Here is a 23,182-nt window from a genome sequence, read left to right as displayed (position 1 = left end):
TCCTTTAATTAAGTAAATAAATTTATATCTTTGTGCTACTGCTTACCAACAGTATTACCATAATGGAATTGTATTATTTTACTAGGACACTGGGTTCAGACCACAACTTTTCTGATTAATTCTACATATAAAAGTTCTGTCTGTCATAGAAAATGAGCTCTAAGATATGAGACAACATCTACTAAGCATCTTATTCAGAAGACATGTTTTAAACCCCAGAGAGAAAATAAAGTTCATAGAAAAAAGGTTCGGTCTATGCTACTATCTGAATCAGTGTGTCCCCCAACCAAATTCTTAAGTTTAAAACTAATGCCCAAGATGATGGTATTACGAGGTAGCTTTTGGGAGGTAATAAAGGTCCTGTGGGCTCCATGGAATAGTACCCTTTTAAAAGTCGTCCAGAGGGGGGCACCTGGGTGGCTCAGCAGGTTAAAGCCTCTGCCTTCGGCTCAGGTCATGATCCCAGGGTCCTTGGATCGAGCCCCACAGCAGACTCTCTGCTCGGCGGGGAGCCTGCTTCCTCCTCTCTCTCTCTGCCCGCCTCTCTGCCTACTTGTGTTCTCTGTCTGTCAAATAAATAAAATAAAATCTTAAAAAAAAAAAAAAAAAAAAAAAGTGGTCCAGAGAACTAGTTCAGCCTTTCTACCATGTAAGGACAAAGCAAAAAGGTACCAGATATGAACCAGGAAAGGAGCCCTCACTAGAATGCAACCCTTCTGGTACCTTAATCTTGGGACTTTCCAGTCTCCAGAACTGTGAGAAATTTCTGTTGTTTATATGTCACCTAGCCTGTACTATTTTGTTTCAGCATCCCAAATGGACTAATACTGCCATATATTATACAGAGAGGGCTTTCAAAAATTTATAAAACTGTTTGAGGATGTTTAATCTCATAGTGACTAAGCCAAATTTGAATAATATGTATATGTAAATGATTTCATTATAGAATGCCCATTCCCACCCCCCAAAAAAGGGCTGGGCTAACTAATATTAAATTTAGTATGTGTAGACTAATTTCTACAAAAACAAAAGAAAAACTCAAGGAAAAGTTGGTAGTAATGCACCTGGGTAAAAATGCCGACCTACCTTATCAATACAATAAAGGCAAAAAAAAAACCAAAAAAAACCCCCACCAAATAATGTTTACCTTCTTATGGGTAATATGGCCAAACAGAAACAGCTGTTCAATGAAAAGAATGTATATGAAATATCTCTTAGAAGCCGAAATGTCAAAGTCAAATCACTTACCTATGTACACTCTCTTGCTATATCTCTGCATCAGTAACAACACAAATACATGCAGTGGAATAAGGTTGATAATAAACACATAGCCACCCCAAGCAGAGACCTAGGAGTTAAGAAATGCAAAGTTAAATAATTTAAGATGTTTGCTTCAAAAAATAGGTAAGTTTTATTTGTCATGACAATCTAAATATATAAATAAGAGACATAAATACGATTCTTAACAATTTTGAGATATGCTTAAAATATTTATATAACTTAAAAAAAACCCTTTTTCTACTTGTTTTTATTGATTATTAAAATAACACAATCCCATAAATCCAACATGGTATTCTATGTTCACTGGAGAAATTAAACTAAATAAGAACACTATTCGGTCAAATTAAATAAGAACACTAAGAACATGTAATTTGTCAATCGGTAGTAAAAAGTCTTTTTCAGGAGGGTAAAGTTTCTTTGGATATAGATCATAAATTTTTAAAAGAAAAAAAAAAGGATCTTACTTCCCCCATTTTGATAATTACATTGCAAGAAGCTTGACTGAGAATAAGAACAATCAACAAGTGAATTACAAGGAACACTCAGATAATCTGGATATGTTTTGAGATACTCAAAATAAAAGTGCTACCTTGAGTAGAAATTACTTCCTACTAATGGGTTACAAATCAAGATTCCATTTTAATATTTAGCGTATATCATAAAATCAGAATATTCTATTTAATCAGAATAACTGAGTATGTTCTGGTCTAATTTTTTTTTTTTTAAAGTAAGCTATGTGTGGAAAGTAGGGCTGAACTCCACGACCCTGAGATTAAGAGTCACATGCTCTACTGAGTCAGCCAGCCATCCCTGTTCTGGTCTAAAGTAATAAAGATTCTAAAGATAAGGTTTATTCTCAACCAAGAGTATTACTTTTCTGAGTACATTCAATAGGCAATAAGCTCTTGTCAAGATAAAAATTTTAGGTGTGCACTAATAATTAAAAGCTTAGAGGAACCATTTTACCAAGTCACATTAGAAGAAATGTTAACATATATATTGTAACAATGCTACCCTTGTCTAAAATGTTTCAGGACCACTTGTAATGAACTACCCATCTTCAGTGTACAATGTATATAGGAATACCAGTTTAGTGCTTCAGTCCCATGCTATTTCGCACCAAAAACAATGTTACTCTGATTGAGCACAGGTCCTAACTGAAGGACTTCAAATTACCTTCAAAATTTAAATGTAAGCTTCAAAGAGAATGGGTACAACAGCACAGAATATGTCTTAGGCTTTAACCATTTTAAAAGGGGCATGGATAATTTGGATGCATATATTCCATGATATTCATTTAAAAAAGGGAAAAAAGCTTACCTAAAATTATCACTAATTTTCAGCACAAGACAACTACATAGGCTGTGCTGTGGGGAGAAAAGGCAGGAGAATGAAGAGGTAATTTTGATTCCCAATCTTAAGTAATCTATTGTAAAAAGTATATAGGTAGTTCCTAGAGAATAGAACCATTATTTAGAAAAAGTTAAACATCTGAAAAGGAAACTTTTTGTTTTTCTTGCTTCAAATATTATATTTGAGGGGTTGAATATTAGCTCTCCCACTAAAACAAAGTCCATACACACCCCAAGGACGGAGGTAGGGAAGAGGATGGCAGTAATAAATAGGAATGCATTAAGCATCCTAAAGATTTCAGGAGAAAGGAAGTGGAGAACTAGTCTAAATGAGAAGAAAATGATGACGGAGAAGAATTGGTCTAATTGCCAAATACTTGCTAGACCTCATATAGTTTCAAATTGAAATCTTACCATATAGAAATAAGATAAGCAGCAGCACATTGTCCAAAAAACTGACCCAGTTTTTACAGATTTTACCTAAAACACAAACAGGCAAATGTTTATAAATGTTCCTGCTAAATAAACAAAGTTAAATATTTAGTACACTTGTACTACAAAAAGCTAAAGTTATATATTTAAAGAAAGTACAATGGTTATTCAGATATTCAGATCCACTTAATATATGTATTTAGAACACTAGGCAAGAGTCAGACATTTTATAAATAGCCCTGATTTTTCTGTTGTTCTTATGCAGTTTTCAGGAAAAAAAGAATCATCTTAGAAGAAAAAAAAAAATCGTATTTTCCTATTTGCTTTACTTTCTATTTTAAAATGATTAGTATCAACAAATTGAGATTCTAACTAAATAAATTTATTCAGCAAATTTATATTTTTATATGTGATTGGTTTCCTTAGGCATAACACCTTAATCTGTAATTTTTCATCATTTGAATATATATATCTTACATACAATTCTAAATATGAGCATCCATTTTTGAAAACCTATCATCAGGAATTTTCATACACCATTACCAAGAACAATAAGCAATAAATAATAATCTATATCCTCAAGAAATTGACAGTCCTACAATAATTTCTAGGGTATGTAGTAAAATTCTCAAAGACTCTGAATCAGAAAGAGAACCTGCAATCAATGAAAGGTTCAAAAAAATGACAAATCTCTACTGTCTAAAAAAACTAACCAAAGAAATAATTCCCAGATAAGTTTATATGCTCCTTTGAAAATAATGGTTTGGTTTAGAAAACTGACTTTTAAGTTTCAAAAGCACAAGTTCTAAATACTTACTTATGCCAAGAGCAAAATGTCATCTTTATTAAAAAAAAAAAAAAATATATATATATATATATACACACATACACATACATATACACCTGATTTCAAGGAATTTACGTTTAAAAGGACTCTGCTAGTACATTAAAACAAGCTACAGGTGACATGTAATCTTTGGGGGAACTGTAAAGCAAACACACCCCCGAGAGGAATGAAAGGAGGGGGAGAGGAAGGAAAGAGAAAACATTCCTAGTTTACAGCGCTTAAAGATATATTATCAGGCTGACTTCTATTAGAGTAATGAAAGATTGCTTTGAATTCAACATCGTAGTATATGTGTGACAAAAAACATCCCCCTTCCCCCACTGAAACTAGTTTCATCTATGCTAAAATGTGAATAGGGAAGGTAGTATATTAAAATACTGACATTTTAAAAGTGAAAAAAATTTCCAGGGATGATTAGAAATTATTCCTATAATAGCCAATCTCTAGAGAGTGGAGAAGTGAGATGGAACCAAGTGCTAATGCCAAAATCAGAGACCAAGAGACAAATTAGAGAGACCAAAGATGATTTTTAGAAAGGAAAACAGCTACCAGGGAAATGGGAATGAAAAGAATGTTCAGAAAGGCCTAATTCTTTTATTTTTTTAAGGATTTTATTTATTTGAGGGAGAGAGAAAACAAACATGGCAGGGGGGTGTAGGTGGTAGGCAGAGGGAGCAAGGAGCCTGAGGACGCAGGGCTTGATGATCCCAGGACCCTGAGATCATGACCTGAGCCACCCAGGTGTCCCAAAAAAGCCAAATTCTAAGTGAGGAGACTAGAAGAAATAGTGTTCTCAGAGGATGAGATGCTCCAGAAATAAAATGGAATCCCAAGAACGGGGGCAAGAAGGCTATGGCAGGTAGATCAATAAAGAAGAAAAAAAAATGATTCTACCTTGCGACTGAGAAAAAAAGGCTACTCAGTGAATTGAAGGTAGAGAAGACAAATGTTGGCAGAGAAAACCTGCAAATGACCATTCAGTGCTTTATATTTATGTGTCAGTTATTTTATTGCATCTTAGCTCCAAATGCATGCTTCAATACATATTCTATGATAAAACAGAATGCTTTCTAAGTATTTCTCCTTCAAAGTGAGTATGATGTTAAGGTTTCTTGGTAGAGGGTGCTGAAGGAACACTGTAGCAGAGGCTCTCCAATAATTTCAGGTGTAGGCTGGTGTTGGTGGTATGGGTGTGAGAACATCTTGTAGTGCTGACCCTGGCCATGTAGCAGAACACGATCCTTAGGACTCTGCAGCCTTGGTCTAGTAATAACTTTTCTGCAGTCCTCTTGACACGTTAACCAAAAGCCCTATACAACACAGTCTAAAAGCTTCTTGCCCCTGCTGGTACCCAAACTTCCAAGCTTCCACTGTACACGATGCTACAGGTTACCAAATCCCCACGCCTGCCTCACTCCAGAGGGTAGCCAGTCACCTGTCATGCAGCTCCAAAGCAGCTCTAGGCTGGGCTAATCATCAAACTTCTCTGGGCCTGGTGGGCGAAACCACACTCTCCCTAATGAAACCTGAATCCTAAGTTTGTCCTTCCTTGACTACCTTCCCTCAGCCCTAGCATATCATATAGCATTTCCTTCTGTATTACTCTTCTATCATAGTTAATACTTCTTTTCCTAAAACTCTCCTTATGTGATCTACTGTGACTGACTGGGCCCAGTTCTGCTACAATCTGTTACCAAAAAATACTTATAAAATATACTAAGTATAGTTCATATCCTAAAATTACCTCAAACCCTAAAACCAACTGTGTAGGCTGAGAGAGAATGAGAAAAGGAATCAAACATATTCTGCTGTTATTTACTAATACACACAAAACTCTGCAAGGCTATGCTGGACACACAAATTATAACTCAAGTCATGACCCAACTGGAGAGGTAAGACACAAAAGCAAGAACTAAAGTCAAAGCACAATATGACTGAGACCACATGGTAGGTATAGACACTGAGTGGCATAAGGTCCTTATAACCTGTTGTATTTATAACCTGTTGTATTACCTGTTGGTAACAGAAATACAAGTTGGGAGGATGGTATATATGACTGAGTGTTGAAGTTCAAATTTACAGTGGTAGGAAAGCAAACATAAAGGAGTAGCTATGCTCAAAGCCAAATGAACATGTTTTGATGAACTACTAGAATTAGAGAGTAGTAGAGAAAAAGAAGTTGAGAACTCCTAGTTTTCTACTTTGCAGCACTACAACCCATCAGTGGGGAAGAGGAAGGCCAAGAGATGGTAGGTTTGGATAGGTTTTTTTTTTTTTTTTTTTTTTAACTCAGTCTTTGACATGTTAATATTAAAACTCCTGAATTAGAATTCTTCAACAATGGAACTAGAAATCAGGAGGAAAAAATGCTTGGGAAATTCCCAAATATTAGGAAACTAAAAAACATGTTTCTAAAGAACCCGTGGGTCAAAGAATCAAGAATTAGAAAGATATCTTAACTACATGACAATGAGAACACACCGAAATATATGGAGTATAGCTAAAGCAATGATGAAAAGCATAATTTAAATTTCATATTAGAAAAACATAGCTAGGGAGCCTGGGTGGCTCAGTGGGTTAAGCCGCTGCCTTCGGCTCAGGTCATGATCTCAGGGTCCTGGGATTGAGTCCCGCATGGGGCTCTCTGCTCAGCAGGGAGCCTGCTTCCTCCTCTCTCTCTCTCTCTCTGCCTGCCTCTCTGCCTTCTTGTGATCTCTCTGTCAAATAAATAAATAAAATCTTTAAAAAAAAAAAAAAAGAAAAGAAAAACATAGCTAAAACAACTTGACTTCAACACTAAGAAGCTATAAAGGAGCAAACCAAATACAAAATAGAATAATAAAAGTCAAGAATTCAATGAAATAGAAAGCAAATACAGAGAAAAAGAAACAAAACCAGAAGGTGAATAAACTTTTAACTAAACTGACCAAGAAAAAAGATACAAATGACCAATACTAGGAATAAGAGCGGTAACATCACTATAGACTGTACAGAAGTTCAAAGAATTATAAAGGAATATGATGAATAATTTACACCAACGAATCAGGTCATATACATGAAATGAAAACTTTCAAAAAAGAAATATTTTACCAAATTATTCATAAAGAAACAAAATCAGCACAGAATTATGTAAATAAAAAATGAATTAGTAATTAAAAATCTTCCCAGGTTCAGATGATTTCACTGGGTGAAAATTATCAACAGTTATGGAAGACACAATACCAATCCTATAAAGATACTTTCAGAAAACAGAGAAGAAGGAAACACTTCCCTAACTATTTTTAGAGTCCAGTATAACCCTGAGATCAAAGCCAGACAGGGGAGCCTTGATAGCTCAGTCAGTTAAGCATCTGCCTTGACCTCAGGTCATGATCCCAGGGTCCTGGGATCAAGCTCCCAGAACTGAACTCCATTTCTCCCTCTCCTTCTGCCCCTCCCCATGCTTGTGCTCTTGTGCAAGCTTTCTCTCAAGTAAATAAATTTTTTTAAAAAAGTAAATAAACCCAAAAAACCAAAGCTAGACAAAGACATCACAAGAAAAGAAAACTACATGTTAATAATCCCTCATGGAAATAGATGAAAAAAAAAATTCTTAACAAAATATGAACAACACAAAACTAGCAATTAAAAAAAAAAAGAATTGTGTATCATGAACAAGTGGAATTGATTCCATGAATTCAAGGCTGTTTTAACATCTGGAAAAAACAAAACAAAACAAAAAATCACCACAGTGGTTCCCAATTGTGGACTAAGGAGAAAGTACTCCTGGCATCTAGTGTGTGGATGTAAGGGATACACTAAACACTCGGCAAAATAAGAAATAACTGCCTGTCCCCAAATGTCAACAGTATCAAAGAAGAGAAACATTGAATTAATATAATTAGGGACAAAACCATATGATCATCTCAACAGATACAAAAAAAGCTACTGACAAAATCTAACACCCATTCATGATAAATAGTCTCAAATTGAAAATATAAGAAAACTTCCTTAAACTATGGTAAAGGACATCTATAAAAAACAACATCATACTTAATGGTTAAAGTCTGAATGCTTTCCCTTTAAAATCAGGAAGGAAAGGATAAAAAAATTCTCACTGCTTCTACTGAGCACTGTTAGAGGTTCCAACCAGTATAATGAGGCAAGAAAATTTCTGTTCTTAGAAAGATATTGTTAAAAAAAATTAAATGACAAGCTACAGACTGGGAACAAATGTTTACAAAACATACATCTGATAGAAAACTTGTTTCCAAAATATATAAAGAACTCTTAAAACTCAATAATAAAAAAAAACAACCCAAGCAAAACACAGGCAAAAGGTCTCAAGAGACATTTCAAAGAAAAATCAGAATGCGAAATAAGCACATGAAAAGATGCTCAATGTTACTCACTGGAGAAAAGCAAATTAAAACCCTGAGATACCACTACATGCCTACTTGAATGTCTGAAATTTAAAAATCTGAACATATCACATGCTGGTAAAAGCAGAGTAAATGCAATGCCTCATACTTTGGTGGAAGGAATGAAAAATAACACGGCCACTCTGGAAAACTGTTTTGGCAGCTGTTTATAAAATTAAACATGTACTTATATTACAAACCAGCAACCCCCCACACACCTAGGCATCAGTCCAAAAGGAATACTAATATATGCTTATATGCAGAACTGTATGCAAATACTTATAACTACTACATCATAAATGCCAAAAATTGGGAAAAATAAGCAACAGTATAACCATATAGTACACCCATACTACTTAGCAATAAAAAGCAACAAACTACTAACACATGCAAAAACATGGATGACTCTCAAAAGTCTTATGCTAAGTGAAGTAAGCCATACGTAAAGAACCACCTTTTACTGCATGTTTCTACAATTCGGCATTATGGAAAACAAACTCCCAAAAATATGAAGATAGAAATCAGATCTGCGGTTGCAAGAAATATGGGTTAAGGAGAGGACTGACTACAAAGGCAGAGGATAAAACCATTAAAAAAAAAAAAAAATTCTATAGGAGGCAACAGTAGGTACTGTTCCCAGTACTATTTCATCTGCATCAGCTCTGTTGTTGGTGAGTGCTAACACAGAGGTAAAAACAAATGTACTCAACAATTACCATGTTCCTATAATGCTTTACACATTAACTCATTTAAACCATATAACGTAGATACTATTATTACTTCCATTTTATAGCTGATTTAATAGACATAGGGGTGGTTTAAATAACTCCTAGTGATAAGAACTGAAATCCAGGAAAGAGGAAACCAGACCATGGCAGTTTGGCTCCAAAGACTCTACTCTTAAGTACTTGATCCTGACCAAAAAAAAAAAAGTTTAGAAACTATAGGACACGAATCTAAAAGCATATTAAAAAATGTTTGGAGGGCGCCTGGGTGGCTCAGTGGGTTAAGCCGCTGTCTTCGGCTCAGGTCATGATCTCAGGGTCCTGGGATCGAGTCCCGCATGGGGCTCTCTGCTCAGCAGGGAGCCTGCTTCCTCCTCTCTCTCTCTCTGCCTGCCTCTCTGCCTGCTTGTGATCTCGCTCTGTCAAATAAACAAATAAAATCTTAAAAAAAAAAAAGTTTGGAAATGGTGCTTTGAAAACAGAGTACTTCATTTAAAAAATTCTGAAGACAAAACTTGTAAGAGACATTAAGCAGTTTTAAAAAAAACATACCAAATGAGGAATGAGTAGACAACTTACATTTACATTTTAGAGATTAGACATAAAATGTTTTCAACTTCATGTCATTTGGCTATCAAAAAACTTCTCACAGTAGTCAGAGCTGTTATTCTGTTTACTTTCAATTGGTAAAGATCAAATTTGACATAAATGTAATTAATAAACTCTGTAACTAAAACATTTTTTATATTTTATTTGTAAGAAAAGTGAATGAGGGTAAAGTGTCAAACAATTTGCCCCAAGTCAGAAAATGAGTTCTTATGTAAGAACTCCTAACCAACTCATTTCAAATACTGGAGCTGCTTCTACTTTAAACCTATTTTAAATATGTTTCTTGAAAAAACAGAACAAAGGAAAACCTCGCAAAATAATTTAGTCCTTAGTGAGTATGCTTTATCATTCTGTCACATTATCATTCTTGTTTTCTCTTTAAGATTTTATTTATTTATTTGTTTGTTTGTTTGTCAAAGAGAAAGAGAGATAGAGAGCACACAAGCAGGGAGAGATAGAGAGGGAAGCAGGCTCCCAGGACCCTGGAATCATGACCTGAACCGAAGGCAGTGGCTTAACCCAATGAGCCACCCAGGTGTCCCTCACACTATCATTCTTAAAAGCAATAGGATACTCATAATTGCCCCTACCAGCTCATCAACTTCATTTAACTCTGTATAATCAACATATAAAACAGCACTGGTTCCACACTGTTCTACAAAAGTTATCTGTTGAATTAATAAAACAAAATTATGCCACTTAAAAAGAATGCTGTAATGGAGAACCCGATGCAAAATTCATATGGAAATACAAAGGACCCTAAATGTCCAAAAATTGTTAGTGTATAAAAGTGTTAACTTTGATTTGTAATTCCAAATTTAGTTTTCTACATACTTTAGGAGACTAATACAACTAAAAGAATTCTTAGTTTATGTCTTTGCACACACAATGTATAAAAATCTAATTTTGTGACAAAAGGGGTAGGAAGAGAGTTGTAAGGAGATTTTTTATGTGCTACTGAAGACAAGCTAGTATAAATTGAAATAAGAGTATTATAATATTAGAATGATAAATGTAATTCCCATGGTAACCACAACGAAAACAGCAATATAATATATACCAAAAGGAAATGAAAAAGACATTTAAACATTTCACTACCAAAAAAAAAAAAAAATCAACACAAAAGACAGTAATTAGGGACAGAGATGCTACTAGGCATGTAAAAAATAAATAGCAAAATGATAGAAATAAGATCTTTCTTTATCAGGAAGCACTTTAAATGTCAATGGCCAAAGAAAAACACTATAAGTAAAACTACTGACCAGTTATCACCTATGAACACTGATGCAAAAATCCTCAACAGAATACTAAAAACCAAATTCAGCAGCAAGGATGTCAAGTATGAGTATAGAAAAACACGTTTAAACATGCAAAGACTTGAGGAATACTGTACTTTGAAACCTTCCTAAGGCATGTACCAGAAGAATACCTTGGTCCAACTGAGAAATATATATAAAAAAATATTTTAAGGGGCATCTGGGTGGCTTAGTCCACCCAGATGGCTTAGAGCAACTGATCTCATGATATTATGGGTGGTGGGACTGGGCCACACTGGACTCTGTGCTCAGTGGGGAGTCTTCCTGAAGTTTCTCTCCCTCTGCCCGTCCCCCAACAAGCACATGTGCACACGTGCTCTAAATCTTTAAAAATATTTTTAAAAATATCAATATACAAAATGTGTTAATACACACTTAATAACATTTTGTTAATATACAACATATAACATAAAAGCCATTTATGGAAAAGTCCACAGCAAACATAATGGTGAAAGGCTGAAGTTTTTCCTGAAAGATCAGGAGGACAAGGCCCACTTTTGCACTTTTAGTCAACATAGTACAGTTGGCCCTTGAACAATGCAGGGGGGTTAGGGGCACTGATCCCCACACAGTTGCAAATTTGCATACAACTTTTGATCCTAAAAATCTTAACTACTATAGCCTACCATGGACTGGAACCTTACCCCGAACATAAGTCAGCTGATTGACACATACTTTAATATGTTACATGTTTTTACAATGTATTCTTACAATAAAGCCAAAGAAAGTATTTTAAAAATCACAAGGAAAATACATTTATATGCTGTACTGTATCTCTTGGAAAAAAAAAAAATCCACATAAGTGAATCCGCACAATTCAAACCTGTGTTGTTCAAGGGTCAACTGTACTTGAAGTTTTAGTCAGAGCAGTCAGACAAGAAAAGAAAAGGCATCCAAATTAGAAAGAAGTAAAATGATTCCTATTTGCGCATAATATGATTTTATATGTAGAAAAGCTTAGATTACACACATACACAAGCAGTCAGACCCGATAAATGAATTTGGCTAAGTAAGCAGGATACAAAGTCAATATACAAATAGCAGTTGTATTTCTACACCAACAATGAACATTCTGAAAAGGAAATTACTGAAAAAATTCAATTTCAATAGCATCAAGAATAAAATACTTACAAATTAACAATAAGACTTCTAACAATGAAAACTCTACAACACTGCTATACAAAATTAAAGACATAAATGGAAACATCCCATGTTCATTCATGAATTGAAAGAATTAAGATAACAATACTGCTCAAAGTGATCTACAAAGTTGATGTACTCAGATTCAAAATCCCAATGATGTTTTTTGCAGAAGTAAAAAACCCATTCCATAATTCATACAGCATCTCAAAAGACCCCTAATAACCAAAAATATCTTGAAAAAGTTCAAGCTAGAGAAAACATACTTCCTGATTTTCAACCAGGGTGCCAAGACCATTCAATGGGGAAAGGATAATCTTCAATAAATGGTGCTGGGAAAGCTGGACATCTGTGCAAAATAATGAAGTTGAACCCTTACCTAACACTATATATAAGATTGACTCAAAAAGATCTAAATGTAAGACCTAAAACTCCTATAAGAAAACACAGGGCAAAAAGCTTCATCACATTAAATTGGCAATGATTTCTCAGATAAGACACCAAAAGCAAAGCAGCAAAAGACAAGACACACAAATTGGACTTCATGGAAAATTATAAACTGTCAAGACAATATAATAAGGCAACTCATGGAATGAGAGAAAATATTCAGAAGTGATGTATCTAATAATGGATTCATATTGAGAATATATAGAGAACTCCTAAAACTGATCAACAGCAACAAGAAAAATCTGATTAAAAAATGGGCAAAGGACTTGAAAAAACATTTCTCCAGATATACAAATAACCACAAGCAAAGATGCTCAACATCATTAGGTACCAGGAAAGTGCAAACCAAAACTACAATGAGATACTATCTCATACCCATTAAGATAGCTACTATTAAAAAAAAAAAAAGGAATTAGAAAAAGAAAATAACAGGTGTTGATAAGGATGTGAGAAAAACTGGAACCCTGGTGTACTGCTGATGGGAATGTAAATTGATACAGTGGCTATGGAGAACAGAAAGGTAGTTCTTAAAAAAATAGAAAACAGCATTATCACATGATCTGGCATTGAACTTCTGGGTAGGTACTGCAAAGAAATGCAAACAATATCTCACAGATATCTGTACACCTATGTTCATAGCAACGTCATTCACAATTGTTAAGATATAAAAGTTGATGTGTCCATCAACTGATGAATGGATAAACAAAATGTGGTATCTAAACAAAGTGGAATGTTATTCTGCATTAAAAAGGAAGGAAATTCTGATATATGCTTACAACATGTATGAACCCTGAAGACATGATATTACGCTAAGTGAAATAAGCCAATGACAAAAAGACAAAAACTGTATGATTCCACTTATATGAGATACTCAGGGTAATCAAAACGAAAGAGACCAAAAGTAGAATGGTGATTGTCCGGGACAGGGGTGGGAAGAATGGGGAGTTACTGTTTATTGGATTATAGTTCCAAGTTTCCTAAGGTGAAAAGTTACAGAGATGGATAGTAAAAGTGGTGAATGTATTTAAGGTACTTATAAGCGGTTAAATTTTATGTGTATTTTACCATAATAAAAACAAGAGTTACGACCTCATACCAATAGGGGATATATTAAAAACACACAAACACAGAAAAAAGTATTGGCAAGGATTTAGAGAAATTATAACCTTCCTAAATTGTTGGTAGGAATGCTATGCACATGGTACAACCACTGAGGGAAACAGTCTTCAGGTTTCTCAAAAAGTTACACAGAGTTACCATGTGAACCAAACAATTCTACTCTTCGATATGTACTAAAGAGAAAACATACATCCACACAAAAACTTGTACACAATATTGTTAGCACCATTATTCATAATAACCAATATGTGAGAACAACTCAACTGTCCCAACAACCGATGGCTAAAAATAAAATAAAATGCATCATTCAGCCATTAAAAGGAATGAATTATTGATACATGTGAACAACATGAATGATAATGCTGAGTGAATGGAAGCCATACATAAAAGGTCATATATTTTATGTGGGTTTTACTTATATGAAAAATCTAGAACTGGTTAAGTTTATAGGGGCAGAAATTAAATTGATGGAGGGAAGGGGGAATTGGGAAAATACAGAGTTTCTTCCAGGGTGATAAAATATTCTGTAAATAAGTAGAAGATATGAAAAAACACTAACTATAAGTTACTTTAAAATGGATGAAATAGTGATTTTTTTTTGTTTAAGGAGTTTTGTCTCAATTTTCAAAAGTTAAATTCTTAAAATTTTGAAAGGTAATTAAGATACCAGATAAGGCACGCTTGCTATGGTTCAGACTCATGATATGTTAAAAAACAACAAAAAGCAAAAAAATAAGAAATACAATGGCACCTGGGTGGCTCAGTTGGTTGAGCGACTGACTCTGGATTTCGACTCAAGTCATAATTTCAGGTTCGGTAGTGAGATCAAGTCCCAGGTCAGGCTCTGCACTGGGTGTGGAACCTGCTCAAGATTCTCTCTCCCTCTGCCCCTCCCAACCTCTGCTTGCACATGCTCTCTCCAAAAAATTAAAAAATAAAATATAAAACTATACAGACAATACCACTTCTGTGTTTTTCTTTTCACTTCTGTGTTTCTTAAAAATATAAAGAAATTAAAGAAGTGATAAAATGCAAATGGTAATAATATCTGGGTGATGGTTTCTGTACATTATTTTTCTGTTTCCAAATTTCTAACAAATAGGATATATTATTTTTTTTTTAAGATTAATGTATTTATTTGAGAGAGAGGGTGCACGTGGTGAGGGTAGGGGTAGAGGGAGAGGGAGAGAGATTCTTAAGCTGACTCTTTCTTCACTCACAATGAGTGCAGAGCCTGATGCAGGGGTCAATCCCACATCCTAAAGATCACCACCTGAGCCAAAACCAAGAGTCAGAAGCTTAACCAATTATGCCACCCAGGCACTCCAGGATATATTATTTTTTAAATTATAAACTGTTTCAAGTATATAGAAGTATAAAGAACAGACTTCTAAATGAGAATACTTATTTGCTTCGGATGATTTTATTAAAAATTTTAACATAGTTGAACATCCCTTAAAACTCCTTCCTCAAAAATCACTTACACTATATTGAGAACAACCACTACCATGAAGTTGATGTACATGATGGATATATATGCTATATTTTTACTCACAACATATGGTATGATTTGTACTGTTTAAAATTTAAATAAAGATATCATACTGTACATACTGCACCTCAACTTATTTTTCCACTTGGCATTATATTATAAAGATCTATCAACATTCATATATACTTTGAAAATTTTAAAGATTATATGTTAAAAGGCCTCAAACAGATGTTCCAAATTTAGTGTTTTTTCCTCTTATGCACAAAATTAAGACTATGTTTTTAAACAGTTTTGGATGAATATAGCAGCATTAGCAGCATCCTACTGCTTGTCATCATATTCATCTCCATGGGTGTTTTCTTCTGAAATTCGAAATCAAGCAACCATCTACATTGTTGACTAAAACATTCTCCCCTGAAATTTCCAAAGTAAACATTTCTAAAAGCTAAGTAATTTTAAAAGATGTAATTATTAAAGAGAAAAATAATGTTTCCATTCACCTAGATACCTAAAAATATACTTAACACATAAAAAAGTATTCACATGTAAAATTTTTGGCCGTTTTCAACACTGAAAGAGTATGAGCAGAGGCTACACATAAAATAAAAAACAAATGCAAGCTTTAAGTTGAAGCCAGTACTAAGTAACATTCTTTTAAGTGTTAAAAAGAACATTAAGTTTAGGTAAGTTGGCAACATACTTCTGGTTTCTGGTTCCAAATATAAGGAATCATTCTATCCTAACAGAAAGTAAAAACCTGAACAGACTGAAAAATCAACAACTCTTCCTGGATTTGTGAGAAAATGAAAAAGGACAAATTGCTGCCCTCAAGATTAGAGATATACATGGAAACACAGTGTCACATCAATGGAACTGATATGGGAAACAGTGGGAGACACAGCACATAGGAAAACCTGAACTGTCTGAGGAAAGGCTGGAAGCTCAGTGTGGAAACTTAAAAAGTTCAGAGTGAACCCATTTGTACAAAGGCCCCCAAAATTCTGTGGGGTTTGCCTCCAGGAACTCCATCAGGTTCTTCAAGTAAATATAAGAAACAAATCCCCTTTCCAGTACAAGGAAGGGAAAGGAACCATTTTGAAATACATCTGAACATTCTGTTCTTAACAAGGCCGGTCCTTGGAGAACTTATGTGGGGGAGGGGAAATATCCAACTCCAGTCAGCTCCAGCCAACCCTATCTACTTAAGTAAAGCAGAGGGGAGGAGGGCAACACACTTACAAAGTTCACAATCCTGCTTACTAAAAGACTCAGACCTAATCATACAAGTACAGAATGCTTTCCCTTTCCATACCCCTTAACTCTTATTCATCACAATTCCTTTTACCTAGTACATCAGGAAAAGAAAGAATGAATAGAGTATTTGAAACAATAATGAGAGAGAATTCCCCAAACTAATGTCAGACACCAAACCAGAGATCCAGGAAACTTAAGCACTAAAGAAAAAAGGCCAAAAATCCAACTACCCTGTACCAGGCACATCTCTGTCAAACTACAGAAAATTTTAAAAAATTCTGAAAAAAGCCAGAAGAAAGACACCTTACCTAGAGGGACAAAAATTACATGACACCTAGTCAGAAACAAACCAAGCGAGCAAGAATAGAACAGAATCAGATATTTAAAGTACTGAGAGAGAAAAACACCAACCCAGAATTCTGTACCCTGTGAAATTATCCTTCAAAATTTAAGGAGAAATAAGGACTTTTACAGACAGACAAAAACTGAGAGAATTTGTTGACTGTAGCCTGCCTTGCAATAAACATTAAAAGTTCTTAGAAGAAAATAACACAGATCAGAAAACTGAGATCTGCATAAAGAAAGGAAGAGCACTGAAGATGGAATAAGTAAAAAATAAAAACTACTTCAGGGTGTCCGGGTGCTGGCTCAGCTGGTTAATGCATCTGCCTTCATCCTGATCCCAGGACCCTGAGATGGAGCCCCTCATCTGCCTCCCTGCTCAGTGGGGAGTCTGCTTCTTCTCCCTCTGCCTCTCCCCACTGCTCATGCTATCTCTCTCTCTCTCTCTAATAAAAGCTTGAAAAAACACAACTATTTCTTATTCTTAATTGATCTAACACATAAGTTTTTTAAAAATAATACCAACTACGTATTCTATTATGCATGCTAATGAGTATAACCTTACATATATATGATTACATATGCATGAAATGAATGACAGCAATGATACGGGGAATAAAACGGAGGAATTAGGATTATTTTGTTATTATAAAGTACTCACACTACCTGTGAAGTGGTATAGTGTTCTTTGAAAGGTGACTTGGAATAGTTGTAAATGTATGCTGCAAACTCTAGGACAACCACTAAAACAGTAAAAAACAAAACAAAAACTGACACGCTAAGAAAGGAGAGAAAATAGAATCCTATAAAATGTTCACTTAAAACCATAAGAGGCACAGAAAGAGTGAAGGGCAAAAAAAGAAACAAAGAGCAGGGTAACAAAAAGAAAACAGGAAGACATATAGTATAAATATTAATCCAACAATATCAATAATCACTTTGCATGCCAATAGTCTAAATATACCCATTAAAAAACAAATTGACAGGATGGATCAAAAAACAAGACCCAAATTTTTGTTGTCTGCAAGAAACCTAGTTTAAACATAAAGAAACATATAGATTAAAAATGAATAGATGGCAAAAAAAAAATATACCATGCTAACACTAATTGAAAGAAAGCAGGAGAAGCTATATTAATTTCAGATCAGACTTCAAAGCAAGTAAAGTTATCAGGGATAAGAAAGGCATTACATAATTATACATAATGACAAAGGGATTAATTTCTCCAAGAAGAAATAACAACCCTTAAAGTCTATACACCTAACAACAGAGCATCAAATTAAGCAAGGAAAAAATTGATAGAAATGCAAGGAGAAATAGATGAATCCACTATCTTTGGAGACTTCAAAACCTCTCTCTCAGAAACAGACAGAAGCAGCAGCTAGATAATCAGTAGGTGAACTCAAAATCATCAAAAAACTAGGTATCCTGGATCTATAAACTACTTCATCCAGAACCAGGAAAATAATACATTCTTCTTAAGGCCACATACATGGAACATTCATCAAAATAAACCACATTCTGGGCCATAAAATACATCTGAACAAATTTAAAGAATTGAAGTCAAATGATGTGCATTCTTAGCCCACAAAGGAATCAAACCAAAAAATTAGTAACAGAAAGATAACTAAAAACTGGGATTAAACAACATACTTCTAAGTAACACACAGGTCAAAGATTAATTCCCAAGAAAAAATTAAAAACATTACCTAAATAAAAATAAAAATAAAAACACAATTTATTAAAATTTGTGCCATACAGAAAAAGTAGTGCTTATAGGGAAATTTATAGCACTGAATGCATATATTAAAAAAGAAGGATCTAAATTAGTAACCTAAGTTTCTACCTCAGGAAACTAGAAGAAAAAAAAAAAGGTATAATTTAAATCTAAGAGAAGTAGAAGAAAAAAGAATTACAAAGAAAATCAATAAAACTGAAAATAATAGAGATAAATCGATGAAAAGAAAAACTGGTTCTTTGGAAGATCAACAAAATTAATTAGACTCTAGACAAAGAAAAGAGGACATAAATTACTATTAGAAATGAAAGAAGTAATATTACTACAGATCCCATGGGCAGTTTACTAAAAGGATAATAAGGCAATACTAGGAACAACCTTATGTCCACAAATTTGATAACCTAAATGAAATGGACCAAATCCTTTTAAGACGAAATCTTCCAAAACTCAGACAACGAGACAATCTAAACAAACCTGTATCTATTAAATAAATTTACCCCATAATTAATAATAACCTTCCAAAACAGAAAGCACCAGGCCAAGATGGGTTCACTGGTGAATTCTACCAAACATTTAAGGAAGAAATTATACCAATTCTCTATAATCTTTCAGAAAATAGAAGTGAATACTTTCCTAATTCATTCTATGAGACCAGTATTACCCTAATATCAAAACCAGGCAAAGGCATTGTAAGAAAACTACAGACCAATATATATTATGAACATAAATGTAAAAATCCTCAACAAAATAAAAGCAAATCAAATCCAGCAATGTATTATAAAAATTATGTCATGACCAAGTGAGATTTATCTCTGGTATGAAAAGCTGGTTTAACATCTGAAAATTAATGTATCACATCAAAAAAAAGGGGGGGGATTACCAATAAATACAGAAAAAAACTTGACACAATCCATCCACTCCTGATAAAATCAACAAGCTAATAATAGAGTGGAGCTTTCTCAAGTTGATAAATATTTACCAAAAATCTACAGCTAACATCATACTGAATGTTGAGAGGCTCAAAGCATTCCTACTAAGATCAAGAACAAAGCAAGGATGTCCCCTCTCACCATTCCTTTTGAACATCATGCTGGAAGCACTAGCTAATAATGCAAAAAGACAATAAAAGGTATATAGATTGGGAAGAAATAACAAAATGTTATGCTAGTTTTGCAACAGAACTCAAAATCCCAAGCCATTAAATCACATTTCAACTTTCCTAAGTATTTTTGACCCTTTTCCCCACTCAAAAAGAAACAAACAAAATCGCTAGGTGGCTTTTTGATAGCCTCATTTATGGAGTTATGGCATATAAAGTCAGGATACATTATCATCATCTATGAAACAGGTATAACAGAATTGTTGTAAATGGATCATATACACATGGGCAGCAGGGAGAGGGAGAGTGCGCACAGGAGCAGTACATGACATTTTATAATGTTATTCATTATTAAGTTTACTATGAACAGTAACAGATCCCTGTATGGGAACTATAATTGATAAAGGAAAAATATGTACAACCTACAGCATCTCCATACAAAGTTCACAAATATTAAATGGAAGTAAAACATTGTAACTTACCCACAAGTAGTATGTGAACTGAAGTGCAAAAATAGCAATGCCTTCATTATCAAAGGAGCCAGCTACTGACCGAGAAATGTAACCTGGTACAATAGCAATAAAACAAGCAGCTAAAAGTCCTGCTCCTTGGTTCCAAAGTTCTCTGGTAAGCAGGAAAGTAGATATAGATGTAAGGCCGCTAAAAGTCGGTGCAAGGAACACACATACATCTCTTATATGAACAGTTATGTTCAATGTATTTAAAATCCAATGGATAAGGCCAGCTGTTATCATCAACCCTGGGTAAACCTAGGAAGATAAAAATGGAAAATTTAATTACATATAAAATAAGGTAGCTCAAAACACTAACATGAGTTCTTTTATTTTTTTCACTTTTTTTTTTTTTTTTACAGTAAAAAGTTTGAGGATAAGGTCTCAAAACAGTTTGCCTTCTTCACCACACTCCTAAACTACAAAATTAAACCTTCTTTTATATTGGATACAAAGGAAAAGCTCATATACGGAGCAATAGATATTTAAATAAAAGAAGATCAGACAGAATGCATGATTAAAAATGAAAATGTTTAGAAATGGAAAACTGTAGGTAAGTTTCTTGTTAATTCTACGAACTCTTTTGTCACTATAAAACAGGATCTTAGTCTAACTTGTTCTTAAGTTTGGGGTTTTAACATTTTTTGCCCACACTTTTATATATGTAAGGGAATGAGGAAAAAAAAAAAGATAAGAAAAGTATGTGCAATATTACATATGTATCTTCCCTCTTTTCAAAGCCAAGATTTGGGATGTAAACAACTCTAGCTAGGAAGAAAAACCTAGTCAGCTGATGAATTCAAAGAAATATTTTGGGCCTCTTGGAAGGTTGAACATTTTTATACCACTGAAGGTACTTAAGGATGGAAGAGAATAATAATAAACTAGAAGAGGCCAGTTAACAGTTACACTCCTTACCCTCATCCTAAAAGAGGAAGAAGAAACATTAGGAGGATTCAGAGAAAAACAAGTAGGATATTAGTTTTGAGCTATTTGCAGGTGATTAAAATGTGTAATTAGATTTCCATCCTTATCTAAATCCTAAAAGATTCTTTCCTTTCTCCTTCACAGAACTACAAAAAAAAGTTATAAATTTCCTTTCCCAGCTATACTATTTAAGACTACAAACTCCCTGTGGTCTTTAGACCTTTTCCTTGCTTTTTCTCTTTCCTACTTAACACTATTTCACATACTTTTTATGTCACTTAACCACTCCAGGCCGGATACACACCTTAGGGACTGGAGGTTGGTAGGGTTACTGTTCAATACAGGGATCAGAGAAAATGCCTAATTCCCAGCACAAATCCAGGGCCTGTTTATGAAATTAGACAGATTATAACCATCCACAAGGAAAGTAGTAAGAAACTTTATGCCTTACTTCCAAAGCTTTGAATAGAAACAAAATGAGAAAAACTCATTCAATACATTTGTGAATATGGGCTCCACATTTATAACAACTTCAGGTGTGAGAAACTTCAAGCTAAGAAATAATAACCTCTGAAAACTGTCCAAGAACCAGTGAAACCCCTATGGGCTATAGTGAAAGCAAATGAGAAAGAAAACAAACCCCCAGTAAGGAAGAATTCAAAATAAAAAGTTATAAACACCAGAAATAAATTATAGTCATCAAATATTACAATCAGGTACATAACAAGGTGAGCACAATGAAGTGCAGATAATAGCTATCTACCACAACGTCTCTTATCACTCAATACCTTTCTAATTTGCCCTGGAGACCATGACTCCTCTCCCCTTGTTTCTGTATCTTTGTTTACATCAAGGATAAGAAAATGCCCCCAGATTAGAAACAACATTTTACTATCATGGAGAACATATTCTTTCCAGAGAGGGAACATTTATAAAATGTGGCTATATGCTACACCCCAATCAAGTCTCAATAAATTTCAAATTCAAGCCAAGTCTCAATAAATTTCAAAGGACTGAAACTACAGAATTTGTTCTCTAACCATAAGTATAAAGCAAAAAAAGAGAACTAGGAAGTCCTCCTATGTTTAAAAGTTAAACACAATTCTAAATAATCCATGAAGCAGCAGGAATGATAATGGAAATTGAAATAAATTTCAATTTGAATGAAAATAAAAGTACTAGGATAGGGAGGCGCTTGGGTGGCTCAGTGGGTTAAAGCCTCTGCCTTCAGCTCAGGTCATGATCCCAGGGTCCTGGGTTCAAACCACATCGGGCTCTCTCCGCTCAGCGGGGAGCCTGCTTCCACCTCTCTCTGCCTGCCTCTCTGCCTACTTATGATCTCTGTCAAATAAATAAATAAAAATCTTATAAAAAAAAGTATTATATATCAAAACTTAGGCATTATGAATGTAGCTAAAATAGGGATTAGTGGGAAATTTATAGCTTTAAAATAAATAGATTAATAACAAAGAACAGTTATTGAGCATACTATATTAAGAAGTCAGAAAAACATCAAAATAAACTCAAGAAAATGGAAGGAAGGAAATAAATTGAAATTAATATAATAAAAGACAAACACATAATAAAGATAATCAATAAAGTCAGTTTCTTTGGTTTAGAGATCTAATAAAAATGATAAACCTTTGACAAAGTATCAAGAAAAAAATAAGACTAAACACACATTTCCCCAAAGAGATCTTGTACTTTCTTGGGGCTCCTGGGTGGCTCAGTGGGTTAAGCCTCTGCCTTCAGCTCAGGTCATGATCTCAGGGTCCTGGGATCGGGTTCTCTGCTCAGCAGGGAGCCTGTTTCCCTTATCTTTCTCTCTGCCTGCCTCTCCGCCTACTTGTGATCTCTCTCTGTCAAATAAATAAATAAAATCTTTAAAAAAAGAAAAAAGATATCTTGTACTTTCTCTTCAACATTCTTCTTACATTCCAGATCATAAAAGTATTTCCCTTATGTCATATTGTGAATATAATAGCTCCCCATGAGTTATGATCAGTACTCAATTACCTAAAGTAACTTAGGGCAGCTTTAGAACCTAAAATTTAAAAATTATCTGGGGGTGCCCAGGTGGCTAAGTCAATTAAATGTCTGACTCCTGACTTCCTCTCAGGTCACGGTCTCAGGGCTGTGACACCGAGCCA

At 34.3% G+C, this 23,182-nt stretch overlaps 1 protein-coding gene across 1 annotated transcript in view; it reads right to left on the bottom strand.

Moving 5' to 3' along the window:
• The window catches only part of STT3B (STT3 oligosaccharyltransferase complex catalytic subunit B), a 96,392-nt gene that overhangs the window by 31,649 nt on the left and 41,561 nt on the right, over window positions 1-23,182 (bottom strand). Inside the window, exons 3-5 of the mRNA XM_044252617.1 lie at window positions 20,076-20,363; window positions 3,048-3,113; window positions 1,249-1,348 (exon numbers count right to left, since the gene is read on the bottom strand). Of these exons, the coding sequence (XP_044108552.1) occupies window positions 1,249-1,348; window positions 3,048-3,113; window positions 20,076-20,363 (454 nt within the window). The remainder of the gene's footprint in view (window positions 1-1,248; window positions 1,349-3,047; window positions 3,114-20,075; window positions 20,364-23,182) is intronic.

This window comes from Neovison vison, chromosome 6 (genome assembly GCF_020171115.1).
Source record: "Neovison vison isolate M4711 chromosome 6, ASM_NN_V1, whole genome shotgun sequence".
Taxonomy (NCBI): domain Eukaryota; kingdom Metazoa; phylum Chordata; class Mammalia; order Carnivora; family Mustelidae; genus Neogale; species Neogale vison.
This window is presented reverse-complemented; position numbering and strand designations above follow the sequence as displayed.